General features: G+C 49.0%; 1 protein-coding gene across 1 annotated transcript in view; it reads left to right on the top strand.

Moving 5' to 3' along the window:
- Nucleotides 1-5,600: 5,600 nt before the first annotated feature.
- The window catches only part of Irag1 (inositol 1,4,5-triphosphate receptor associated 1), a 72,233-nt gene continuing 53,292 nt past the window's right edge, over nucleotides 5,601-24,541 (top strand). The window contains 6 exon segments of the mRNA XM_010615272.1: nucleotides 5,601-5,727; nucleotides 5,730-5,756; nucleotides 5,759-5,847; nucleotides 19,858-19,958; nucleotides 21,081-21,151; nucleotides 22,633-22,806. Of these exon segments, the coding sequence (XP_010613574.1) occupies nucleotides 5,601-5,727; nucleotides 5,730-5,756; nucleotides 5,759-5,847; nucleotides 19,858-19,958; nucleotides 21,081-21,151; nucleotides 22,633-22,806 (589 nt within the window).

A 24,541-nucleotide genomic window follows, 5' to 3' on the forward strand; every position in this document is an offset into this window, starting at 1 on the left:
TCCTGTGCTACCAATCACCCACCCACTTGTTCGGAGCAGCCCAAGCACCTGGGTGGATGGGCACCATGCCTGACCCCTTCCAGGAGGGAACATGCTAGGGTGCACTTCTCTTCTGTCCTTTGGGATCACTCACCTAACCACAGGGGTGGCAGAAAGAACCGGGGCTTTGAAATTAGGCAGACTTGGTACTGATCACAGCACTGACCTAGAATAATCACAGCACAGACCTGTATAGCACAGACACAGGACTGACCAGAGGACAGATGTGGGAGTGACCAGCACAGCATGACCTAGGTCTGAGCACAGGACGGGTCCAGGACCAAACACAGCGTGGACCCAAGGCCGGCCACAGGTTAGAGTCAGGACTATTATAACACAGAACTCCGGCTGACCAGAGCATCATCCTGGGGCAGAGCTCAGAACAGACCTGAGATGACCACAGTGCTGACCTAGGATGTTCACAGCCCTGGACCCCCTCTCTCTCCAGTAATGTTTGCAGAGTGATTCTTAACCCACTCCCTGTAGCCCCTGGCTGCCTACCAAGAGGACGAATGTCAGTGTTGTCACAATGCATGGCCCCCTGGGTTGAATCCTAGTTGTGTCTGATGATGTTTCACCTCTTTGCTAAGAGAGAGGAGGAGACCTGGCCAGGGCAGGACTGTGTCTCCTTGACCAGTCTGGGCTTCTGACCACCAAGGGTGCACAGCAGAATACCCAGGCCACGGTTGGGTTTTGATGCTGAGGCTGAGCAAACTCAGCTGCCTAGTGCAGGCATGGGAAGGACTCAGGGAGTTCCTGCTGCATGCCAGCACTTTTCAGGTACTTCCTAATTTGATCCTTACAACAACCTGAAAAGGTCGGCACTATTACTTCCATTTTACACATGAGGAAACTGAGGCCAGGGCAGGCCAATCCATCAAGGACGAGGAAGAGGGGGCATTTAGATTGCATCTGCTGAGCTCTCGGGCTCTCTTGCAGGGGTGCCCCCAAAGCAGGTACTCTCTAGGCCCTATTTTGGGGTGCAGCACCAAGCTCTGCAGTTTGGCCAGGGCCAGGGATCCACAGACACTTCTCGCAGCACTTTGAGCTCACCTCCGATGCCCAGAAAGCTTCCCCAAGGCTGCCCTGAGTGAGGACAGTGAGACTGGGAGGAGGAGATTGAGAAGCCCAGCTCTCAGGGCACCGACACATTTGCTTATTTTGTTCCACAAGCAGAGCCTCCAAAGTTGGGCATCAGAAGCTACCAGATTCAGCAAGACCTAGGGATCAGGGGTCAAGGGCTTTCTCTGATGCAGTCCCTTCCCAGTGTGGCCTTGATCGGGTCGCTGGCCCTGCCTGGCGCTCAGCTCCTGGTCTATAAAAGTAGGAGGAGGGCTGGGGGTGGGCAGAGGCCCTCCTTGGGCCCTGCAGATTTGCAGAGCAGCTGAGAGAGATGTGTGTGCAGTCTCCACAAGCAGTTCCTGACTCAGTTCTTCATCCAGAGAGAGGCTAGGCTGGGTATTAATAGCAGTCTAATCTCTCTCACATTCTTTGTGTGCTAAATGAAAGCAAAAATTCCAAGCTGGAAGAACAAAGCCCTCCTTTCTGAGAAGACTGAATCACTTCTCAAAGGTCAGTAGAGTGGGCTTAACGCCTTGCTGCTTAACCCTTCTCGGCACCTTCAGTCTAAGCGAGAGCCATGCAGCACACGGCCTGTGCTCCTGCGACCCTGTGGCTTCAGAGAGGGATTTGATCTCTACTGGGCACGTTGCGAGGCGCTGGGAGAGGCCACTGCCTGCCAAGAAAGCCGCCCACAGCCAGCAGGCTCAGCCCTGCGAGGACCTGGAGAGTCACACAGATGTGCGGTGGGCTCTGGGCTCTGCCATTTACAGGCAGTAACTTTGAGCCTCTTCGTGCCTCTGTTTCCTCATCCGTACAATGAAGGAATGGACTGCTCGAAATGGTAGTCAACAGTAAAAGTATTCAGGTGCAAACAGCGCTGAGGAGTGCCAATGTAAAGACCCTCCTCTCGGCCTGATGACAGCCGCGTGCTTGCTGGGCACAGCGAGTCCTTGGGACTTTTCAAGGCTCCCTTGCCCCATTGTGGTTGGTAACATGGAGGTGCACATTGGTCGGAGTTGGGTTGTGTGACCACTATCAAGCAGCTCTCCCTGCTCCTCCTGCCTGGCTGCTGCAGCCCACAGGACCCCACAGGACACAGCCTGTGCTCCCAACCCAAGTATGGACTTGCTAGGAACCCTTGGATGAGCAAACTAAGGAGCGTGGTATGAACGGAAGAGTGCGGTGGGCAGGGAAGGATGACACTCCCTGAGCAGATGGATGAATGGAGGCATTTGCCTGCGACCTCAGACTGTAGGCCCACCCTCTGCCTTCAGAAGACCCCTGGCCTGACAACTGAGGTGCGCGGTGTGGTCGCCTCTTTCCTGCCCCACCCCCACCCTTGGCCTGGCTTGGAGAGCAGTCCAGTTCCCACCTGGGGGACAAACCACCCTGGGCTCATCAGGAGAAAGAGGGGGAAAGAGGATGGGTTTTGGAGTCCAGCTAGCCCAGATTGCAACCTTGTCTTTTACTAGCTGTGTGATTTTGAGCAAGGGGCTGAGACTCTGTCCCATATCTGGTAGGCAACCTAGAAGTATCTGATGTAGGAGAACAGGAACAAAAGTATATTTGTTTACTTTCTTTCGTAAGCAGCAGGAAGATACTTCTAGCCTCTCCAGTTACACAGGTGATTGATAGTTATCCCAGCAGAGGCTCTCGGGTACTTTGCAGCAGGTACAAAGGTAACCGGACCCAGTCAAGTTGTTTTTCCTCTCTGCACCTCAGTTTCCCTTTCTGTAAAATGTGCCAGTTTTTTACTTCAGCACTGGCTGGTGGCAGAATGGAAGGAGTTAAGAGATCTGGTGGGCTCTCGGCACCCTCCCACTTAGCCTTTCCTGACCAGGGGGGAGAGGCAGCCAGGAGGACTGGGGAGTGGGGTGAAGAAGGACCGGCCAGGAGACCAAACATTACACACTGTTTTCTCCTTTTATGGGCCATGCTCTAGATCGCCACTTCCTGGAGGTTTTTATTCCAAACTTTGCCGTGATGGATGTGAGGTCCGCGTGCCCACGAGCTCCCTCAAAGCCCAGATGTCACCCGGGGGAGGGAATCGGCTTCTACCTTGCTATTTTAAGCAGCAAGTTTACAATAATGGATAGGAGAGAAAGCAAACAAGGCAGGAGCAGCGTGGGAATGGCCCGGCGGGGCTGTGCTCCCCTCCCTTGAGAGCTTGGGGTTTCATCTTGGCAAGGGTGAGGCCTCAGCCAGCATCCACTCCACTCCCATCCTGTGGCAGCTGACACCTTGGTGTTTGTCTGGCTTCGTTCGTTCCTGTTTTATTTTCTGACCTAGGACTGGCTTAAGGTCTTTCTTGGGAGAAGGAGGTGGGGGAAGGGAAGGAAGGTTTGGGAAAGGGGATATTTCTGATGTGATTCGGGAACATCAAAATGGCAGAGTTCTGCAGTGGAGAGTAGGGTCCTCGTGGCTTGTTGTGAGTAGGAAAAGTCCAGGATTCCAGGGATTCTTAGGTTGGGGAAGATCCTTCCTGTGGTTAGGAATTCTGCGACCCTTAACCCAGCCTTTGCTGAAACTCTCCGAGGACTAGGATTTCACTACCAAAAGGGTGTCTTGTGTCATGGTTACCTGGTGCCAGCCATTAGGTTCCATTTCCCTCTCTTCCTCTGACCTTGTGGTCACTGGTCACATGCTTGTCCTTTGGGGATACTAGAACTACATGAACGCCTTTCAAGTACCTAAGAAAAGATTGTATTTTCCCCCTGCACCTTCTCTTGTCTAGATAAGGTCTCTAATACTTTAAGCACAAATCCTTGGCCTCCAGGTGTCCTCTTTCTCCTAAAAAGACCTCAATTAATCTGACTCTTTCTTAGCCTGCAGAGGAATGGTTGCCTCTCATGTTTTGGAAACCATATTCCTATAAAGACATGCTGAACTTGCACACATGACACTTATTAGGAGGGTTCCTGAGAGGTGCCACTAACTTTTCTGGCAAAGTTAGGGTTTACAGGTACTCCTGCTACATTCAACCTCTGTTATCATATACTTTAGCCAGCACCATTGACAGTACCGCTGCTAGAGTCTAAGTAAAGGTGATAGAAATTAATCGTGGAGCTCTCCCTTGGGTGAGTATGATGTTCACTTTATTGATACAACAGCCACTTACCGTGGGGGACATGACAGCCCCAGCCCTACCGCTCTCATCCCCAAACGCCAGGTTAAATCTGCCCACTATGGCTTCTCCTCTTCTTTTTTGGCTCATCTCCTCTGCTCTGGCCCCAGCCATCTGTCCATAGAGATTCCATCCACATTTCAGTGTTCATGGATGAGCTCAAACACCATTTCTAATTTGGGTTCATCACTATGATTCCATCCTAGTCTCATCATCCCAATCTCCATAGTTAGGGACCTTTCCCTGAGGTCTCATAACTTCTCACTTTCAAAACATGTACCCCATTAGTACCTGCCTTCCACCGCTGGACTCTGTGATCCTTGCAGGCCAAGACCATATCTTCATCGCCTTTGTGTCACCAGCTCCTAACATAGGCCTGATGGAGTACATATAAAGTGGGTGTTTTTTGGAGAAACAATGATTCAGCCCGATCTACCTTTGACAAGATTTCTCAAAGTGACCAGCAGGGGTCGCCCCAACTGTTTCAGGGGAAGAGTGGAGTCACCTATGCAGGACAAATGACAAAAGCCAAGATTGGGGCCACTCTGACACATTCTAGGCCTAAAGGTGACTAGTTCTTTAAACACAAATCAGCAACCCATTTTTAATGAATCTTTTGAGTATCCACAATGAACTAGACACTGCTTGTGTCAGGGAGCTAGGCATGAAGGTGTGTTGTTGGCCGAGTGGCCTCTGCCAGCTATGCCAGGTGCCAGCCTGCCTGCAGCACTCTAGCTATCAGGCCCTTCCCAGCCCTATCTGTTGGGCAAGAAGACACCTAATATCATGGGAGGTGGCAGCAGTTTCTGGCTCTTCCACCTGTAGCCTCCACCAGTCCCCTCATCTTGGATTTAGGGCACAGTAGGTACTCAGTAAGTCATGTTCTTTTCTTTCCCTAAAGAGGAGGAAGTCAGGAAACGCAGTGAAGAAAGGTGGTATGGAATCATGAAAAGAACCCTGGTCTCAGGTCAAGAAGCCCTAGGTGTAAATTCTTAGTTCTTTGTGTGATTCGGGGCCAGGGGCTTCCACCCTGAGGCGGGTCCCTGGTCTATAGAATGGGACTGCTAATGCCTGCATCAGAGGGCATCACGAGGAGTCACTTAGATGACTCTAGTAATGTTCTTAGGGTAGCAGCTGCCACCAGAGGTGCTTAGTGAATGATGCACAAATATCATTCCATCCTGACAGAGTATCCTCCATCAGTTGTGGCTCTGAGAAGTTTGAAGCACTTCTCTCCCTTCTGGGATAGCTGTGTTTACTGTAAGGACCAAATTAGACGTAAAAGGTCACCTCTGCCTTTGTAAACAAAGCCAGAGAGCAGGAGGAAATGTAATTCTTAGTGCCTGCTCCTAGCCGAGTTTGACCTCCAGCATTGATGCAAACTCAAGCAGAAGTCTCTGTGGTTCCTGGAAATGGAATCCAGCTTGGGACAGGGATGGGAAGGGATTTGACTTGTCCTTTTGGCGTCTTCCCAGCCTGCGAAGCCCAGGCCTCTTGGAGGCTGACGCAGCGGAGGTTCCAGGTACACGCGGCCCCTTGGCCAGGAGGTTGCCATGCCCCACATTCCCGAGGACGAGGAGCCCCCTGGAGAGCCACAGGCATCCCAGAGCCCCACCAGCCAAGTAAGTGCCCCCTCCCTGCCCGTGGCTAACCTGGCTGGGGGCCAAGCCAAGTGTCCCGGGCTGAGGTCACAGCTCTCCAGCTGGCCAGAGGGTCTGCTGCACTGGGCGCTGGGGGAAGGCGTCAGGCTTCCACACTGGGGGATGCTCTACCCCAAGTTCACTTGAAATGACCGAGTGTGCAGACCCTGAGTGTGGAACCATGTAGGCTGTCTCTGACAGAGGCATCATGGTATCAAGCCACCCGAACCCACAGGTTCCCTCCTAAACTGGAGAAAGATTTAGAAAAGAGCTGCCTCCTCAGCGAGCCCAGTCATGCCAGGGTAGCTGGCACCAGCTAAAGACCATTTAAGTGCTTAAAATAAAGATCAAAAATTTCATAGTAAATAGTGAAAAAAACTTTCAGCAAAATTTTATCAGAAAACAGGAAATGGTGAAAGTAAGTTCATTAAAGAGGATATTTTTGAGATTTTATTGTACAAATGAAATTATGAAAGCAAGTTATTTTTAGTTATACATACTACAGAATATAGATTAATACATTACTTTTTATTGAAAGAAGAATGGATTGAGTGTTGATCTTGGTGCTGATATACCAACAAACTATTCACATAATTCTGCATTCTTCTTGTTTTATTTTACAGCATGATCATTATGAGACTGATTAATATTTATGGGCTCCATCTATTTTTCCAAGGATCTCTTTAAATCTTTTAATCGTTCCCTTTCGAAGAGTCTATCTCGCTATCCTCCTCATTTTTTCTTCATTTGCTAACAGATCCAGCTTTATCTGATCTTCACTGGTCAAAGACCTTGCGCATGAAGTTCTCTGACATTGTTTTCTTTGCCTCTGTGGACTTTGCAGTTGGTTTGCAGTGAGCTTGTATCATCCTATTCTGTCTGACAGCCATCCAAACGGACCAGAGCCAGATGGGAGAGACACTTGCTAAGTGTATGAGTGAGCATTATTTTTCCAAAGGGGCTGATTCTTGCTGAATATTTTCATGTTATGATGATGTTTGTTTTCTTACACATCGTGACTGTGGGAATTTAGACAGCAAATACTTAAGGAAGGCCTTTCTTGTCCCAAGATCAAGAGGCTTAAATGATGATGCAGAATTTGGCATCCTTGAGGATGGAGGATGCCCTTTCCTTGAATGCCTGAATGGCAGAAGGTTGAGCCCCCATCTCTCTGTCCAAAGATTGAAGCTCAAGGTTTTACTGAGAACCCCATACCCACCCTGGATGTCTTGGGCCCCTGTAGGTTCTGTTATTAAAAACACTCAAAGTGTGCCAAGTTCTGGGAGTTCGGCGGCTGAAGTGGGCATGGCAGCACCGAGCAGAGCTCTCACATTGGATTCAAACGTGGCTGCTTCCAGTTCTTCAGGTTGTGACTTTCCTGGACTCTGTCTCACTCCCTAGCCTGGACTTCTCCCACGGTGGTCACCACTGACCCTTCCACTTCACCAACGACGACAGTGTCCTAGAGGCAGAGTCTCATGCAACATTTAGCTCCCCAATCCTGGACACCTTCCTCAAACAACTGCATACAAGAATATAAGCATCCCTAAATAATAGTAATAGTAATAATAGTAATGGTAATAATAATCAGATCAGATAAGATGCAACTCCATCATCAATGAAGACTGGCTTTGATATTGAGTTCAGTTCTTCTGACTCCACACCTGTTTAATCAAAAGGTGTTTCAAACCACAATCTCAGGAGGCACAAAACAAAACCCCAGAATGACCTGCTGGTCCTTCTTATCCTCATGGCTTTAAGCCACATGTAGGTTTGGCTCCATCAGGCCAAGGTGAAGGTGAATTTCTTGGGGTAGCCTAGCAAGGGAAGGAGTGCATGAGCTGGCTGCACAGTCGAGGGTCAGAGCTCCAAATTTCAGTTTCCCACAAGCTCAGTGACCTGTGACCTTGAGCCAGAACCATATTGCTACAAAATGGTGGCATATGCTCTGATGGTGCATGAAGAAGGCCCTCCAGCTCTGTGCTCATGGGAAATATGTATTAAGTTTGCAGGTTCTGATGGCTTCTGTATCACTGGAGCCCAGCAGAAGGACCTGTGAGAAATTCAGGTGGCCAGGAGCCAGGAAGCCCGAGTCCTGTCAGGGAGGACACAAAGCACAGGTTTAAGAGTATGGGCTCTGTAGTCAGACCCAACTGGCTTGAGTCCCAGCTCCTCCACATCCTGGTCCAGACACCTTGAGACAGAGTCTGTTAACAGCGTCACCCCTGTGGTTCCTTGTGTGTTACCCAGACCAGTGTTAGCTGTTGTCTCCTAGACTCTGCCTGTTCAGCCCGGCCCTAAGGCACACACAGAGCTGGGGCAGCTGGCCACTCAGACTAAGGGTCCACCTGAGATTGTACATTCTCGTACTCTGCCCTTCCTGCCAGGCTCTGGGCCTCCCTGAGTTCTCCAGAAGCCAGCTGGCCAGTTAAGAGCTTCTTCCCCTTTTGCTTCCACCAAACAGCCCACACTGGGCTTTGCAGACAGCCACAGCTTCCGGGGAGTGTCAGGCCGCCCAAGCCCAGCTGGAACCTCCGAGGGCTGGAGCCTGCATCCCTGGGAGTGGCAGAGGCCAGGCAGCCAGGGAAGCGGGCTGGCCAGGAGGGCTTATCCGGAAGTTCCAGCACCATGTGAATTCCCACTCCACAAAGCAGGCAAAGAACAGAGCATCCTTCCAATGCCACTTGTCTGAGAGGGGCCCAGGTTGGAGAACATTCTGTCCTATCACCTCCAAAGCATGGTATCTTGTGGCACTGGGTCACCCCAAAGCCTTTCTGCTTGCTGTCCTCTCAGTTATACAAGCCACAGGGCCAGGGAAGCAGTACCAGGGCACACATCCCACGGAGACACAGTGCTGCCCTTGTGACCACCCTATTCCCTTCAGCCAGATGATAAAACACAGTGTGGGGCATAGTGAGGAACACAGACCACCAGCCATGGCCTGGCCTAGGCACACCTACGAGGTCAAGCCAATTCTCTGTGCTTGCTTTCTCATGCCCTAGGCAGACATTGATGCTTACCCTGATGTATGGTGGCATCTTGTAGCTTAAGGTCATTGCAGCACTCAGCTGACCAGTAGCATCCCCTCCCTCCTCCTGCCCCAGTGTTAAGTAACTGAGAAGAGGTCAGAGCGTGCTCTGGAGAAGCAGCCCTCTGTGTGGCCCCCAGGACAGGTTCTGTTTGTGGACACCGAGAACTTCCAGTCACGGCAATGCCTCTTTGGCCTTAGAATTGGAAAAGGGCCATCAGAGCGAGTCACTTCTCTCTGCTCTGTGTCAGTGCAGTTTGAGATGCTTCTTGGGTTCACTTTGGCTCCCAGGCTGGACTCAGAGGCGACCCCCTGCTCTGCACTCTTGAAAGGAGACAACCAAGCAGCCAGAGGCTTCTAGGAGGCACGGGGATGCTCTCGGTCATAGGCTCACAGGTGTAAGGAGCACAGTAGTGTGGAAAAGCCTGGGTTTCCCTCCCAGGTACAAACCTGAATGAGTTATTCATTTTGCCTCAGTTTCCTCACCTGCAAGCCAAAGGTTATGGCAATAGCTATCTCCCTACTCCTCCCACTGGCCTCGTGTGGTAGGTGCCATTATTATTTCCATTTAGAGATGAAGAATTTAAAAAAGAAAGAAGAAAAGCAATGAGTGCTATATAACACAGCTAAGTAAGTAGTTGAAGCTAAATTCAAACCGAGGCATATCTTGACCAGAGGTTTATTATCTGTATCAATAAAGTACTAATTAAAGATCACAGCTAATAGTAGGTGCCCAGTCCCCAATTCAGCACAAAGCGGTTTGCAGAAAGTTCCACATCTGTCAATGCAATTGATCCTCCAATACCACTGTGAAGTAGGCAGAGCAGAGATCATCTCTCCAGGAGAACGGAAGCTGGAAGCAGTGGTATCTTAATCAGATAAGAGGGAAGAAACTAATCACCTCTTCACACTCAGTTAACTTAATAGCATCCCAGTTAACTTAATAACATTCCTATAAGGGAGCTACGGCTATACTCATTTTGCAGACCAGGAAACGAAGGCTTGGAAAGGTTAAGCCAGTTTTCTAAGGTCATATACAAAGGAAGTTGCAAAGCCTGGATTCCAGTGTCTCAGCTATAAGCCACAGAAAGGGGGCTACTGTTTTTTGTTTTTCTTCTTTCTAGTGCAGAAAATACCCCGTTATCCTACAGTGGGGTTTGCACACAGGAAACAGATGACTGTGCACTTACACATGGCAAACAAAGAAATAAGGAACATTTACTCAACAAATGTCTATTGAATTTGTTCGGCAAATGTTTGCTGCACATTAACTAAGCCCTGATCTCAGGGAGTTCATATCCTGACGGACTTACAACTGAATGAATGCTCACTTTCTGATCTGATTTGCTCATGACCTCATGATCTTCTCTGATCAGAACTGGAGGACTTTTGCTCTCTGCTCTCTCAAGACATCTACGGCTTAGCAAGAAATTTTACTACTTAAAGCACATGCCTTGTCTCTCTCTCTATCTCATTTGCCCCAACTGTTTAGCCAATGTCGTCATTGGTTCTGTCTACGTTTTCCTGGTGACTCCTTGTGAAGTGGATTCTCCCCACTGAAGGAATAGGGCTTATCACCCAAATAACCAATCTTCTGTCAGGAAGGAGAAGAAGATGAAATCCATAACACATGTCAAATACTTGGAGCCCAGTAAGGACTTAAAAAACTCCAAATTTGCAAAGGGGAACCCTCATTCCTGCTTCCTGCAAGCCAGGTATTTCTCTAAGAGGTTAATTCACAGTAACCTCACAGTAAATGCCTGGAGGTAGGTAGTGTTATATCCCATTTTACAGATGAGAAAACTGAGGCCAATAAGTGCACTCTAGTTGCCAGGAACCACAGAGGAAGTGCTTGAATACTGTCATCTAGGATTTTGAATTCATCTTCCTTGAGGCCATTTCCACTTATCCTACCACAATTTTTGTAAAAACAGCCTCAGGTAAAGTCAATAATGAAATAATATTGAATAAGTTATTAACACAGGCTAAGGATCTGATGTATGAGATGCTGGAGGTGGTCTGTTGGGCCCTTGTTGTGTGGTCTCCTGCCTCCAAGGTAGTAGACATTGACTCTGTTTCATAGAAGAAGACACTGAGTCTGAGAGGTTATATAATCACCAAAAGTCACCTGGCTGTGTTGCCATTGAGTGGAGATCCAAGCCTAAGTTTCCTGCCAAGGTGTTCTTGCCAGCTCTGTCTCTTTCTGATGCTACTCAACAGTAAAGCCGGGGTCAAGAGCACCAGAGGCTCCAGACACTGGGAACAGGCATACAGCATGTCATCATCTATGGAGAGGGGGGAGCCTGGAGAAAGGTCAAGAGGACTGTCACAGAGTAAGAGCTAAGAGATCGTAGTTGTGCGAATGTCTAGGTCAGTGTTGGCGAACCTTTTAGAACTTTCAAGGACACAAACAGCCCTCCGCAGCACAAGTGCCACAGGTTCACCACCGCTGGGAAGATGGTGTTTCGGAAGTACTTGCCTTTAGTTCCTATCATGAGCAATGGAGTAGCTCGTCACTCCCTGTTTCTCTGTCACCCTGTCAAACTGTGTCAAACTTAGGGTCAAGACCATGTCTTCTGCATGGCCACCTCCACATCTGCACAGGCCCAGCATGTGGTAGGAGCGCAGGGGAGGATGGGTGGTGGATGGCTATAAGAGGCTAAGTGGGTCACTGGCCTGCTGGATGGTTGAATAGTTGGACTGATGGGAAGATGAGATAGAAAAGGAATAGCACTAGGAGGAGAGGAAAGAAGATGATAATGGAAGAATAGCTGGCTGGCTGAGCTACTCTCCATGGAAACAGAATAACAGCCATGGTGTGTACTTCTGTACTCCTGAGGTCTGTTGGCATGAGAGTAAAAACAGCGATGAGGAAAGCAGGATAGGCTGGTGACAATTGATCCTCAGCAACTTGGAATAAAGTCAGCAATGACAGGAGAGTCCACCGGGGGCAGGGCAGGCCATGGACACACGGGAGATGAACAGGGTGGACACTGAGGAATCGTCTGTGGGGAACCAAGGAATCATCCACAGGGCTTGGCGGGGAGGAACTGACCTCAGCAAAGGGACTTCTGCTCCCTCCCATGGCTTTAGGACTTGCCACTAGAACAAACATTTTCTAGCAAGTTCCCTGAGAGTCCTTGTATGCTGCAAGAGTATGAACATCCCTTTGGAGCCGGGGCTTGGTGCTTTGCTTAGTACTTTATAGGTACAGAGAGATAAACTCTGGTAATTGAGGTCAAGATGCCTGGGTTTGAATTTAGTTTGGGGCTTCTCCTGAGCTGTGTCTGCTGGCCCTCCAGATTCTAGGAGAGGAAACGGGATACAGGAAACAACTAAACAGTCGCACTGCCTCCCACCATCGTAATTACAGTATTATTACTTTATCTCTTTGTATCTTTGAGACAAGCCTGGCTCCATATAGTGTTTGAGAACACGGAAGTCAGGTCGCCAAGGTGGGACTCCAGTCCAGGGCTATCCCACTCCTCACTACCCCATGCTGATTGACATCCGGGACTAGGCAGGAGCAAAGCTGGGCTGGGGCTATTCTTTAGGGTCCCTGGCCCAGGCCTAGTCACGTGATATCACGTGGGGGTTGGGAGCTATTCTTCCCGTCCATGACACTGAACTTTATTTGTCCCTGTGCTCGGGCACTTAGGAAACTATTGTGCATTCCTGGGAATTTATGAGTGAAATAAACATTGAAATGTTTCTATAACATTTATTTAAGTGGAACAAAATGTGACCCACTGGCCTAGGGTTGGGTGAGCTTGCTGGGACATGGTCCAGCCCTGCAGTGCTTGGCTGACTCCGGGGAGGAAAATGGACCTCTGGAGAGGCCGGGCCCATGAGCCAGTGAGGGGGCAGTGGCCCAGGGCACCCTCTGCTCTGCAATCTTTCCTCTTGCTATGAATGCAGCCTCATTCTAGTTTGGGAGCTCTCTGGAGGAAGAGGCACCTTCCCCTAGAGTGACAAGAATATCAGAGGTGTGCGGGAGGCCAGGAGGCAGGGGAGGCAGCTGGAGGAGCGGTGTGACGGTGGGAAGGACATACTCATGCCTAGTCACCTTTGCTATTGACAAGCTGCACAGCCGTGGGTCAGGTTAGGGATCCAAATAGGCGGAAGGGGCAGAGAAATGTATCAGTTACCAACATCACGCTCGGCGTTCACTTTTCTCATGTCACCATCACGAATCTATAAAGTTAGGGGGTCTCATCACCCCCGATTTGTAGGTGGGTATCTTGAGGTTTGTTCACAGGATTAAGTGAGAAACAGGAGGGATGTGTGGGGCAGGGCCCAGCACATGGTAGATCTATGTAGCTGTCACTCCCTCCTACCCACACTCGCTTCTGCGCTGCCTGTGTCTGTGAGCTGCATGATCCACATGATCCAGCCAGGCCTCTCCTCCTTGAGAAGCAGCAGGTGAGAAAGGGGTGGAGCCAGGTGCAGGTGGCTTCCTAGGAGTCACAGAGCACTTGGGCTTGTGTGGCCAGATGCTCTGTGTAGATGCGGCCTGGCTGCCCCACCAGAGGGGCTAATTTACTTCACCTTACCTCCTACATTAGCTCAAAATGGTTGATTAGACCCACAGCCAAGAGCAAGTTTCCTGGAAGTCAAATGCAAGGCAATTAACTCTGTTGCAAGGATAACAGTGGACTCTAAAACTCAACACTTAGGGAGCACTTACCAGGCACCAAGTCCCCTTCCACAGGCTTTCCATCCAGTGTCACCAGGTTTGGTGAGTGGATCCAGGTTGGATCCATGCAATATAAGGAAATACTTGTACTAAAAAATTATTCATTGTTCATTTAAAGTTCAAATATAATTAGGCATCTTGTATTTTATCTGGAAATTCTGTTTTTGGATCAACCTGTTTAATTCTACTCTGTGTAATAGCTATTTTATAGATGAAGGCATAGAGAGGCAAGGTAACTTGTTCAAGGTCACACAGCTAATAAAAGGAAAGCTGTAATACAATACTGTGGCCCCTGAGAAGACCTTGAAGTTCCAAAGTCAGTGATTTGCTGAGCAGACTCCAATTTGAGAGCTCATTAGAGAAAGAACACTTTGATTGTCTGTCTTGTGTATCTTGCGCTCACTGGAGGAGCCTTCCAGAACATTCCATCAGGGATTAGAGAATCTGTCTTTGATTGCTTTGAGCCTCTTGGCTTATGAGCAGCTGTGGCTAAATGTGTGGCGCTCAACACCCCTGGCCTGGTTCTTCTTTCTGGGTGGGCACCCCTGCCCCCACCTTCCTCCAAACAAAGGTGCCTGCAGCCTCATGCAAGGGCATCACCTCAGAGAGCTTTGATGCAAATAAATGGCCTTTAGCCAGCAGGCAGAGAAAACTCCTACCAGAGAGCAAGTCCCTTCAATGCCCCACAGGCCATTTACCTCTCCAGTGCCAACTCCAAGGGCGCTATTCACTGAGCAGGGTGGGTGCTTCCACTGACTGCTTGCCCCTCCCATTGTGCTGCATTGAGCTTTGCCTACCTCCCCTACCTCCCGACCCAGCACAGAGCCTGGCCACGGCCAGCATTCAGTAAAGGCAGAATAAGGTAATAACATCGAAGTGTTCAAAGACCTCACCCGCTTCCTGGAGTCTGAAAAGAATCCTATCACTGTCAGCACAGTGTCTGTCTCTTCTCAGAGTAGGTTCTTCCTCAGCAAGACTCGTAAAGTTGTTGAGTCAACCACAAAAATGGAGGTTAAGGCCTGCATAATCAATAAATGGATGGAGCCCCAGAAGTAAAAGATAGCGGGTTAGAGAGATAGGTGGATTAGTGATGCAGGAATACAGCCAGAAGAGAGACGGGTGGATGAGTGGGTGGATGGATGGGTGGATGGATGGGTGGAGAGATGGGCAGATAATAGATAGGTAGGGAGGATTTGGGCAGGAAGAGTGAACAAAGGAAGAGCTGTCAGAGTTCCAAATGTGAGAAAAGTGCAGGAAATTTTTGGAGAGGAGAGGTAAGGATAGAGGTTAAGATTTGTTCCCCTTTCGGGCCCTTTGAGAGGCAAGAGAGTGGAATGGAGGTCCTTCTCCGTTGGGTTTTGGCCTGTGTGTGGAACAGTTCTCTGAAACAGTCCTCCTCAGAGCCTGGGCCACGTGGATCACAGATTCACTGGGCTTCAGGTCCAGCAGTTTAATTTCAGAGCCGGACCACAGATGAGTAGAAAGAACAAGTGTTTTGCTTTGCTGTGGATATTTATATTTACTCAATTGCTTCCTTATTTTTTGGTCTCGTGTTTTTATATCTTACACTCTACTGTTGATTTTTTTCAAGCTGCTCTGGCAAGTAGGAAGTATGTTAATCAATGAAAATAAAATCCATATTCTTTTTGCTTTGAAGACTGGCACAGTAAATCCTTGGAAATGGATATATACTCTCCACTACCAGCACAGTTGCATTTTGAAACAGGGCATGAAGAAGTTAATTCATGGTTGGACCAAATCCGCCATTAAATAGATGCAGCCCATTTACATCGGTGCACACTGAGAATTATGCAGACCTCACTTCAGGAATGACAGAAATCACATGATGTGGCACATATGAAAATGCAAATATGCATTTCTTCTTATTCATCAGAGGACTCATAAAAGAAAGAAATGCTCCAAGTATGGCTGACAAGAAAAAGGCAGATTTTAAAGCTCATTTGCAGTCGGGAGAGAATCCACCCAGGGAAGGAGTCCCACACATACCGAGAGCAAGTGTGAGTTTAGCCTGGCCCTCCTGTGGCATGTCACAGATGAGCCACCAAGATGACAAGACTGGCTAGAGCTTAAGCACACACCAGCTGCATCGCAGAAAACCAGGCCAGGATAAGAATCACTCGGCACAGGGATCATAACTCAGATGCCTTCTGGGCCAGGTGCCCTAAATGACGGAAGTGGGCCAGTTTAGGGTGAATTAAACCAAGGGTTACTCTGCAGAAATGTGGACCTGAGCCTGCTTGATATTTCAGTTTAGAGAAAAGTAGGGCATCTACACCTTCATGAAAATTCTTTCAGCTATGAAATGTTGGTAATTAAAAACTTGAAGGGTCGAATATTTAACTCAGTGCTTCCACCACCTGCCTCGCAACTGCAAGGTTCGGAGCTTGATCCCCAGTACCCAAAACAAAACAAAACTAAAGCTTGTAAACACCACTCCTAGACAAAAGGCCCATGGGGGTCTGTAGATGACACTTTTGAGCTCAGAGGCAGTGCCTCACAGGATGCGCATTCCTTAATTGACCTTGGAGAGACCGCTCCAGCCAGATGCTTTTCAATGAGGTACAGAGAAGACTATGAGAAAACTCCAGCCCTTCCTGCTCACCCAAGTCCATGCAGTAGACCCCCCACTCCTGCCTCTTCTCAGGCTTTCTTTCATCGTGACTCTACCCCTGACCCTGCCACCTCGTCCTGCCAGGTAACATGTCGACACTGCTTCCCCTTCTGGGCCTTGGCCTCTTCCTGGATGTCCTCCGCTCCTACATCACGATCCAAAACCCTCCTGCTTCCCTGCTCTTCCCTGGGGAGCTCCCCAGCCTCCCTGCTGCTCAGTGGCTTTTTATAGGGGGATCCAGTGAAAGCCCAGGTGACACTTGTGAAAGTGCGGATACATCCACCCTTTCATTCCATTGACACAACCTTCTGAGACAGAGCAAGCCTTTGGCCACTGTTTGGGGAGTCGAAGGATAGTGTGACAAGAGGACAAAGCCAATGGCCAGTTCCTCAGCAGCCCATCAAGCTGACAGTGTTTAAAGAACACTGTTGCTCGTAGGTAAAATCCCTGGGCGTTGACTGAAGCGTGAGATCTGTGCTCCCAGAAGGACTGGAGCTCTGCGGTCATGAAGGCAGGTTGGCCGGTCTTGGGTGCAGTGCCAGCATTAATGCCTATAGGGAAGAATGGATGTTGTAATAACGTGACCTCTTCCATTGTCTCAGCCGGTGTGAATCCTGGGGACTTGTGAATGGAACTGCTGTCAATATCTCTGTGCTTACTGTTTGCACAGTCAAGTTATTGCCATGCCTAACTTTCAGGATTCCCTGTTTTGGAACCACAAGGACTAAACTCAGTAGCAAGCAAAATCCTTCAAAAGCCGGCTCAACCTCTTATTCCACCCCCTCACTCCTGGCATGTCCTAGCTCGCATACCCTGTAATCCATGCTCCTAACACCTAATTCCTAGTTATGCCTTTTGATAAAGCTATTTCCTTTGCCCCAAACCTCTACCTACTATCTTTGTTTTGCAAGCCTCTGCTCATCCCTCATGACCCATAGTTTAAATATCCCTCCCCAAATAGAGCCTTCTCCGGTTTCCCTCACTATCAAATTTTCTTTTCTTTCTTCTGAGCTTACACAGAATGAGTTCCATCCCCTATCATTTTATGTTGATTAGTGGAATGTTGCTTTCCTGTATCCTTTGCTTGACTAGGAATCCTTAAGGATCTTCTCTTTTCATCTCAAGCCGCTTCTGGCATATGGTGGCAACTAAAAGTTTGTTGGATGACAAACAAGTAATCTAACACTAAAACAGTCATTTATTGAAAGTATTAATCAAGAGCTAGGTATTTTATGGATGTTATTTTAATCTTCATACCAGCCTTGTGTGTTAGATTTTATGACCATGGGCCCAATAACTTACCCAAGGACACACAGCTCATAGGTGATGGGCAGGAATTTGACCCTGGTTCATCTCTCTTCCAGTAGACAATGCTGCTTCTACCTCTCCTGCCCAGTTAACTCTCTGCAAAAATACTTCCATTTCATATGCTGGGAGATTCTGAATAACCCCCCTCTCCAACCACTGTAGTTCCCTGCACTCATGAGGTCCTGGAGAAGAACACAGAGCCCAAGTAAGGGCTCCTCAGTGATCTGCTTTTGAGCTTCCAACTAAAAGCCTTTTTTTCTGCAAAGGAGACCACACGGTGTTTCCTGGGTAGAATCTCCCTTGGAGATGTCTCTAGCTCTTGTCACCTTGTACTTGAGGAGGGAAAGGGAAGATGCAAATGAAAATGAGAAGATCTGGCTTTATACAGCTATGGGATTTAAGAAGTTCAGACAGCACTCTTCAGGACCCACTTAATAAATAAGAAAGTATAATGGGAAAAGGAAACAGGTTCCTCCCGCCTTGCAGAGATCTAACACCTATGCCCGGAGGGCTCAGGAGCAAGGCCCAGTCTGGGCTCTGCAGCCAGCAAACCTCAGGCCACTGCTGCAGAGAGGTCAGGGGGAGTAAGAACACTTGATGGCCAGGGGCTCCAGCAGGGCTCTGCCGCCAGGACAGTTACCACGGGGACACCTGAAACCCACTTTCCTGACAGTGCAGGAAGCAGGCCCAGCAGGGGGAGGGGGTGGTGGCAAGCTTGAAGCATTAGGGGACAGGCTGGTGGCATGGGCTAGAAGAGCATGTTCACAAAGGGGCCTGGAAGCACACACCAGCCAAGGAGACAAGAAGGAGGAGAAGGAAAGAGGAAAGCATCATCTTAAGCATCGTAACAGGATGAAGGGACATGGGAGAAAATGCCCAGAGAGGCCCCCAGACAAACTGGGGACAATATTGAGAAGAAAATGTTACAGTAGCAAGAACGAGGGAGACACTGTGTGACTATTAATGTGGCCCTATGTTTACCCCTGGCCCACTCTCAAAGGGCCTGAGAGGGCTTAGGCCACGGTGCATCTTTATGGATCTTATTGTAGACCCCACATTGCTTTGGTTTCATTCACTCGTCTATTCACTCAGCGCATGTCTATTATACCCCTGACGCGGTTTCATACCTCACAGGACTATCAACAGCACGCGCGTACGAAGGCACGGATCTAGGGTGTGAGACTTTTCTTGCTGTTATTTGCTAAGTACTTGTGAAGTAATACCTCAAAACACCAAGAACTAGTCGATAACTTTGTTCCAGTTTCGGAAATGTACCTGTGTACAGAGAAGCATTTCTACATCGTAAGAAAAATGGAACTGCAGCCCAGCACTCATTACACAAATCACCTGTACCAAAATGTCAAAACTACTCAAAGGCAAGGCTGTCACTGAATGCCAGGAGCACATGGGTGCTGCCACCTTCCCTTTTGGCTTTCATTTTTTCTGGCCAGTCTGAGGGCTCTGAGCTATTTTTTCTGCGTCACTTGTGAGACTGAAAGGGGAGGGCATGTGGTGCTCCAGTCCTCACACGCAGTGGTTTGTGCCACACTGGGGCGTGGCTGCTGGCAAATGAAGGAGACACTGCCCATCTTTTCTTTTCTAACTCACCCAAATAAACTGCACTCATGCATTATTCACGATTACCAAGATATGGAAATGGCCTAAATGTGTACTGGGGGACGTATAAAGAAAACATGAAAAACGTATATATGCACACGCCCACTGGAGTATTGGTTAGCCTCTGAAAATGATGAAATCCTGCCACATGCAACCACGTGGTTGCACCTAGAGGACGCTATGCTAAGTGAACTAAGCCAGACACAAAAAAGATAAATAGTACATGATCTCATATGTAGAACGTCAAAAGGTTGAATTTGGGGAAACAGAGATTAAAATGGCGGCTACCAGGGATCAGGAAGTGAAGGAAATAGGGAGAAGTTGGTCAGTGAATAACCTGCAGCTGTAAGATGAGTGAGTTCTCGAGGTCTAATGTACAGCAGCGTGACTAGAGTTAGTAACGAAAGTCCTCTATGCCTGAAGCTCCCTAAGTATTCTTATCACACACAAACACACAGTTAACCGAGATGGTGTATATGTTAATTACGATAGTCATTTTTAAATGCCTATGCCTATCAGAGTGTCGCATAGTACACCTTGAAAATGTACAATTTTGAGGCTGGGGATTTAGCTCAGTGTTGCTGCCTCCTGCCTTGAAAGCTAAGGTCCTGAGTCTGATCCCTGCCTGAGCATCATGGTGCTAGGGTGACCACTGCTGCTCCCTCCAGCACGGGCCTAACCCCATCTGCCTTTTGTGTTCTAAATTCCTAGGACCCTCCCTCCTCTGCAGAAATATTCCACAGCCCGCCCATAATCGTCCTGACCGGGGATGCCAGTTCACCAGGAGAGGCCGACAGTTCCCTGGCCAACAGGTATGCGGCCCAGGTGCCTGATCCTTGTGCTATGATGGGCAATTTTTCCTAGAATATTGGGCTCAGAAAGCTAGACTTTTTATAAATCTTTTCTTCTTTCTTGCACCACTTTATTGATGAAATATTACCAAACAGTTTTTCAAAATGGGAAAGGGAGATTAAGATTTTTCCAAAATGATTTTTCTTCTGAATTTGGCTCTTAGTACTTTGTGAGCTTTTAAAGAAAGCACAAACTGGGCCAGGGATTTAGCTCAGTGATGCTGCTGCCTGCCTTGAAAGCACAAGGACCCGAGTTCGATCTCTGGTACAAAAAAAAAGAAAGAAAGAAAGAAAGAAAGAAAGAAAGAAAGAAAGAAAGAAAGAAAGAAAGCACAAACCATAACAGGGAATTTTCTCACCATAAAAGCATGGGTCCTTTGCGGCAGAATCCCGCCCCTGGCCAAAGTGAGTCCTGTATGGAAGATGAAGACGGTGTCCTGTGAGTTGACAGTTTCACTCTGCACAGCCCATGCACTGGTCTAGCTGGGATTAGACTGTCTAAGTGCAATTTTCAAAAAGTTGAAAAGATAATTCGCATATAGTGAGCACATGCCAAAGATTTACCTTCACTCGATAGCAAGGGAAGCAGTAGGACAACAAAGTGGATTCAAAAGAAGGTATAAGAAACAGGTGTGTATGCAATCCGTGGGGAGCAAAAGGAGGCTGGAATAAAGTCACTAAGTTAGATATAGAATGGCTAATGTTCTGCAGGGCAACACCACCATATTTCTAGCTTTTCTTGTTTTATGAGGTTTGTACCAGTCAGATCTTAGCTCAGAGTTTGGGCCCTAAGTACTGTTGTTAGTCAAAGTTGCATCTCCTTAGAGCCACGGTGGGTAAACTTGAGTGTGCACAGAAGCCAGCAGAAGCTTCTTAGATCTCAACTCCCTGGGCCCACTCCCCGGGGCTTCTGATCCAGGATGTCTGGCGTGGGGCCTGAGAATCTGCATTTCTAACGAGCTCCTGGTGTGAAAGCCAGAGGACTCCTGGACACGCTCATAAGGCAATGCTCTGGGATGACACTGAAGGGTGACACTGGCATCAAATGGTTTCCTGATGAGAGGACTCTGTTCTGCCTTTCAGAGCTCACAGTCCCCACAGGAGGCTCTCTCACCGACACCTGAAGGTCTCCACCACGCCCCTGACATCTGTGGGTAAGGGCTGGGCTGGTGGGGAGCTGTGCTTGGACAGATAGACAGAGGGAGGAAAAGTTGGCAGGCGGAAGAAGAGATGTAGTGGGAAGCAGAAGCCACACAGAGCTCTGGTGGTGGCAACTGAATGCTCCGCTGTGTGTATGAGCCGGGACTCTTGGATGTTAGGGAGCCAATTCACACTCACTTACCCCAAATAACAATACAAGAATAGCAGCCAGGGCTTGTGGTTTCAGGTAGCCACTGGATCCAGGTACAGTACTCAACTTGGGTTATTGGTTGTTGTCCCCTTCTGTCTCAAGACTCCTTTGTTTGTGTGCTTGTTTCCTTCCTGGGAAGGACCTCTGTTTGTGGTAACACACAGCTACTAACACCAAGCTTTTGTCCCATTACTGGAAAGAAGTTTCCTTCATACCCCATACCATTCCCAAGATTGCCTCACATGGCCACCACAAGCCAACCGCTGATGCCACCAGGACTGAATTCATTGATTGGCCGATGCTGGTACATGTTCTCACACATGGTACTTGGGGTGCCATAGTGAGTGAGGGTGGTCAGCTCCTTCCTAACTAATATGCAGGGGAACCAAGGGGTGGGGTTTCACCTGATGAAGAGGGAATAGAGGCTGGGGAGCAAGATGGGGAGCTGGAGGAGGCTCACTACAGAGGGGCTGGTGTCGAGGGGACCCGGAGAGAATATGCCAGGCCTGAAAACCTGGCTGAGCCCAGCTGAGAGTTGGGATGTCACCCTCAGGACAGCGGTCACTCCCTTAGGCAGTGGAAATGGGACAGAGGGAGTGACCTGAAGGTAGGGATCCATTAGGCTGCTGATGTCATTGTCCAGGTAACAGCTAAAGAGCAGGAATGCAGAGGAGGTAAACAAACAGCAGCACTTGATCAGGGATTGGAAGTGGGGCCCGAGGAAGGAGGGGGTGTGTGGAGTGACTCCCGTGTTCCTGAGCCGCTGGGAGAGCCAGAGCCACTCACCCAGCTCACCCAGATGGGCAGCCAGAGAAGGGACCGTTGGGAGAGGGATGGGATAGAGCATGTGAGAGAAGGAAAGAAGGGCAAAAGCGGCCACGGGACTGCATCTGTGGCCCAGGACCCTTGGCCTGCTGGCCTTACCCCTGTCTTCAGCTTACCCACTGGTTAAAGGAAAGGAGATCAGTGGGAAGAACACACCAGGTGGATCAGAAAGCATGGAAATGGGGCCCAGGGATGGCCCACTTTCAAAGCAGAGTTTAGGACAGTGCTGGGGCCCCGAGTTGGGTTCATGACCACTGTGACAGAGCATTTGCCACAGCCACAGGCTGCAACCTGGAGGGACCAGGCATGCAAAGATGCCACTGTGCATCCCTGCACGACCCTCTCCACCGACCAGCACACCCCTGAGGTTCTACTGGCCCGGTCAGCTCTGGGAAGAAGCTCTAGGCCAAAGTAAGGGGTGGCAGAGGCTCTCACTCTGAGCTTACCCTCGCTCTGCAGACTCTGCGGGGCACGTCATTGACCTGGTAAATGACCGGTTGCCGGACATCAGCATCTCAGAGGAGGACAAGAAGAAAAACCTGGCTCTGTTGGAAGAAGCCAAGTCGGTGAGTGAGCGATTCCTGACCCGACGCGGGAGGAAGTCCAGGAGCAGCCCTGGAGACTCCCCATCAGGTAGGGCAGGGCCAGGAGGTCCAGGAGGCTACCTGGGGCCCTGCAGGGTAGCTGTGATCTAAGAAGCTTCTGCTGGCTTCCATGCACACTCAAGTTTGCCCACCGTGGCTCTAAGGAGATGCAACTTTGGCTTAGATGGAGGGGAAAGCCCAGTTCTCACTGCAGTGGGAGCCTTGCTTCCTAAAGAGTGGGCTTTTTTTTTTTTTTGTACTAGAGGTTGACCTCAGGGCCTTTGCATTGAGTTACATCCCCAGCAAACCTTTTTTTGTTTTTAACTTTAAGACAGGGTCTCACGAAGTTGCTAGGTTGCCCAGGCTGGGCTCAAACGTGTGATCTTCCTGCTTCAGCATCCTTGGACTCAGCTGTCCCTGGTCTCTAGGTGGCAGAAGTTTAAGCTTGGTGATGGTGGGGTCCTTGCTCAGCTTCAGAGACTCTAAAATGCATGTGCAACTCTAGCTCAAGATTCTCTTGCTTTTTGGCCTTGTGTGAGTGTCATGGCTTCCTGTTTTGCCAATAAGCATCAGCCTATATGATACTTAACTCAAGCTCCCCCGCTCCTCCACTTCCCTTAATCCTGAATGGAGAAGAATTGTCTGTCTGGGGCCCCTGTGCATAGATTCCTGGTCTCCCTTTGTGGGTGGAGCCTGTGTGGCTGCTCTGTGGGCCTTTCCTCAGTAAAGACCAGAAGACAAAGTTGTGGGGCCTCTGCCCTGGGCCCTGCTGCTCCTAGGAAGGACAGAGGCACTCTGGGGAAGGGAGGCAATCTTTGGGGAATCTATAGGTTAGAGGGAAGGTTCCCCTGGGCCCTTGCACTGTCCTGATGCTATAATCCCTTTTCCTCTTGAGCAAAATATTGAGGTCTAAGGACTTAAGAGCAAGAGGAATATTTGAAATCAGGGCCATCTTGGGACATCTAGGAGGTGTAGCTGTTACCAGTGTTTCAGGGCAGAAGCTCCACCTCTGGACATCTCAAGAGACCAGTCTTGGCCACCTGAGCCATGACCCCAGTCATGGAGATGAGCAGTGAAGAGCAGGAAAGGGACTTTAATGAGCATATCCACCCTGGGAACACAGACAAAGAAGTTCAAGATCTGTCTTCCAGGGACTGACAGAAACCTTGGGGTTTTATAGAAAAGGAGAACAAAGACAAAGGTTGGGGGTTTGCATAGCCAGCAGAGCAGGTAACCCTGGTCTGGTTGATTGATATCTCAGGACTGGTTCTCTAAGAATCCTGGGACAGCCAGCATCTCTTGTGAGGGCAGATCGGTTCCCTTCGTGATATGCTTGCTCTTGCTTATGGGGGTAATCTTGATTCCTGCCTTGAAGGGATTAGTTCCCCTTTGGGGGTGACCTCATCGTGGAGTGGATTGTGAGGCTCTGCTTTTTCCGGAATCTAAAATGCTCACAGGTTTTGGACAATGACTGGAGACTTCTAAGCATTGCTCTAGGGAGTTTGGAACTGGTATAAAAACCAGTAATTAGTGGTCCCTGCAAAACTCGAAAATTACTTTAATTGCTCTTAAGTCGGTGTCTTTAGTCTTTAAGGAGAATGAGATACGCTAGGTAAATTGAGGGCTAATAAACTTTGTATTATACAACCCCTTACATAACTAATATGCTTACATGGAGAGTTGAGCAGGAATCTGACCCAAAGTTTCAAGGTAATGAGTGAAACAGAAACAAAAATGAAGTCAGATACTAAGCTTTATCCCTCCTTTAATTATCCATCGGGCAT

The sequence above is a fragment of the Fukomys damarensis genome, unplaced genomic scaffold (assembly GCF_012274545.1).
Source record: "Fukomys damarensis isolate Sample0158 unplaced genomic scaffold, DMR_v1.0_HiC HiC_scaffold_16, whole genome shotgun sequence".
NCBI classification, from domain to species: domain Eukaryota; kingdom Metazoa; phylum Chordata; class Mammalia; order Rodentia; family Bathyergidae; genus Fukomys; species Fukomys damarensis.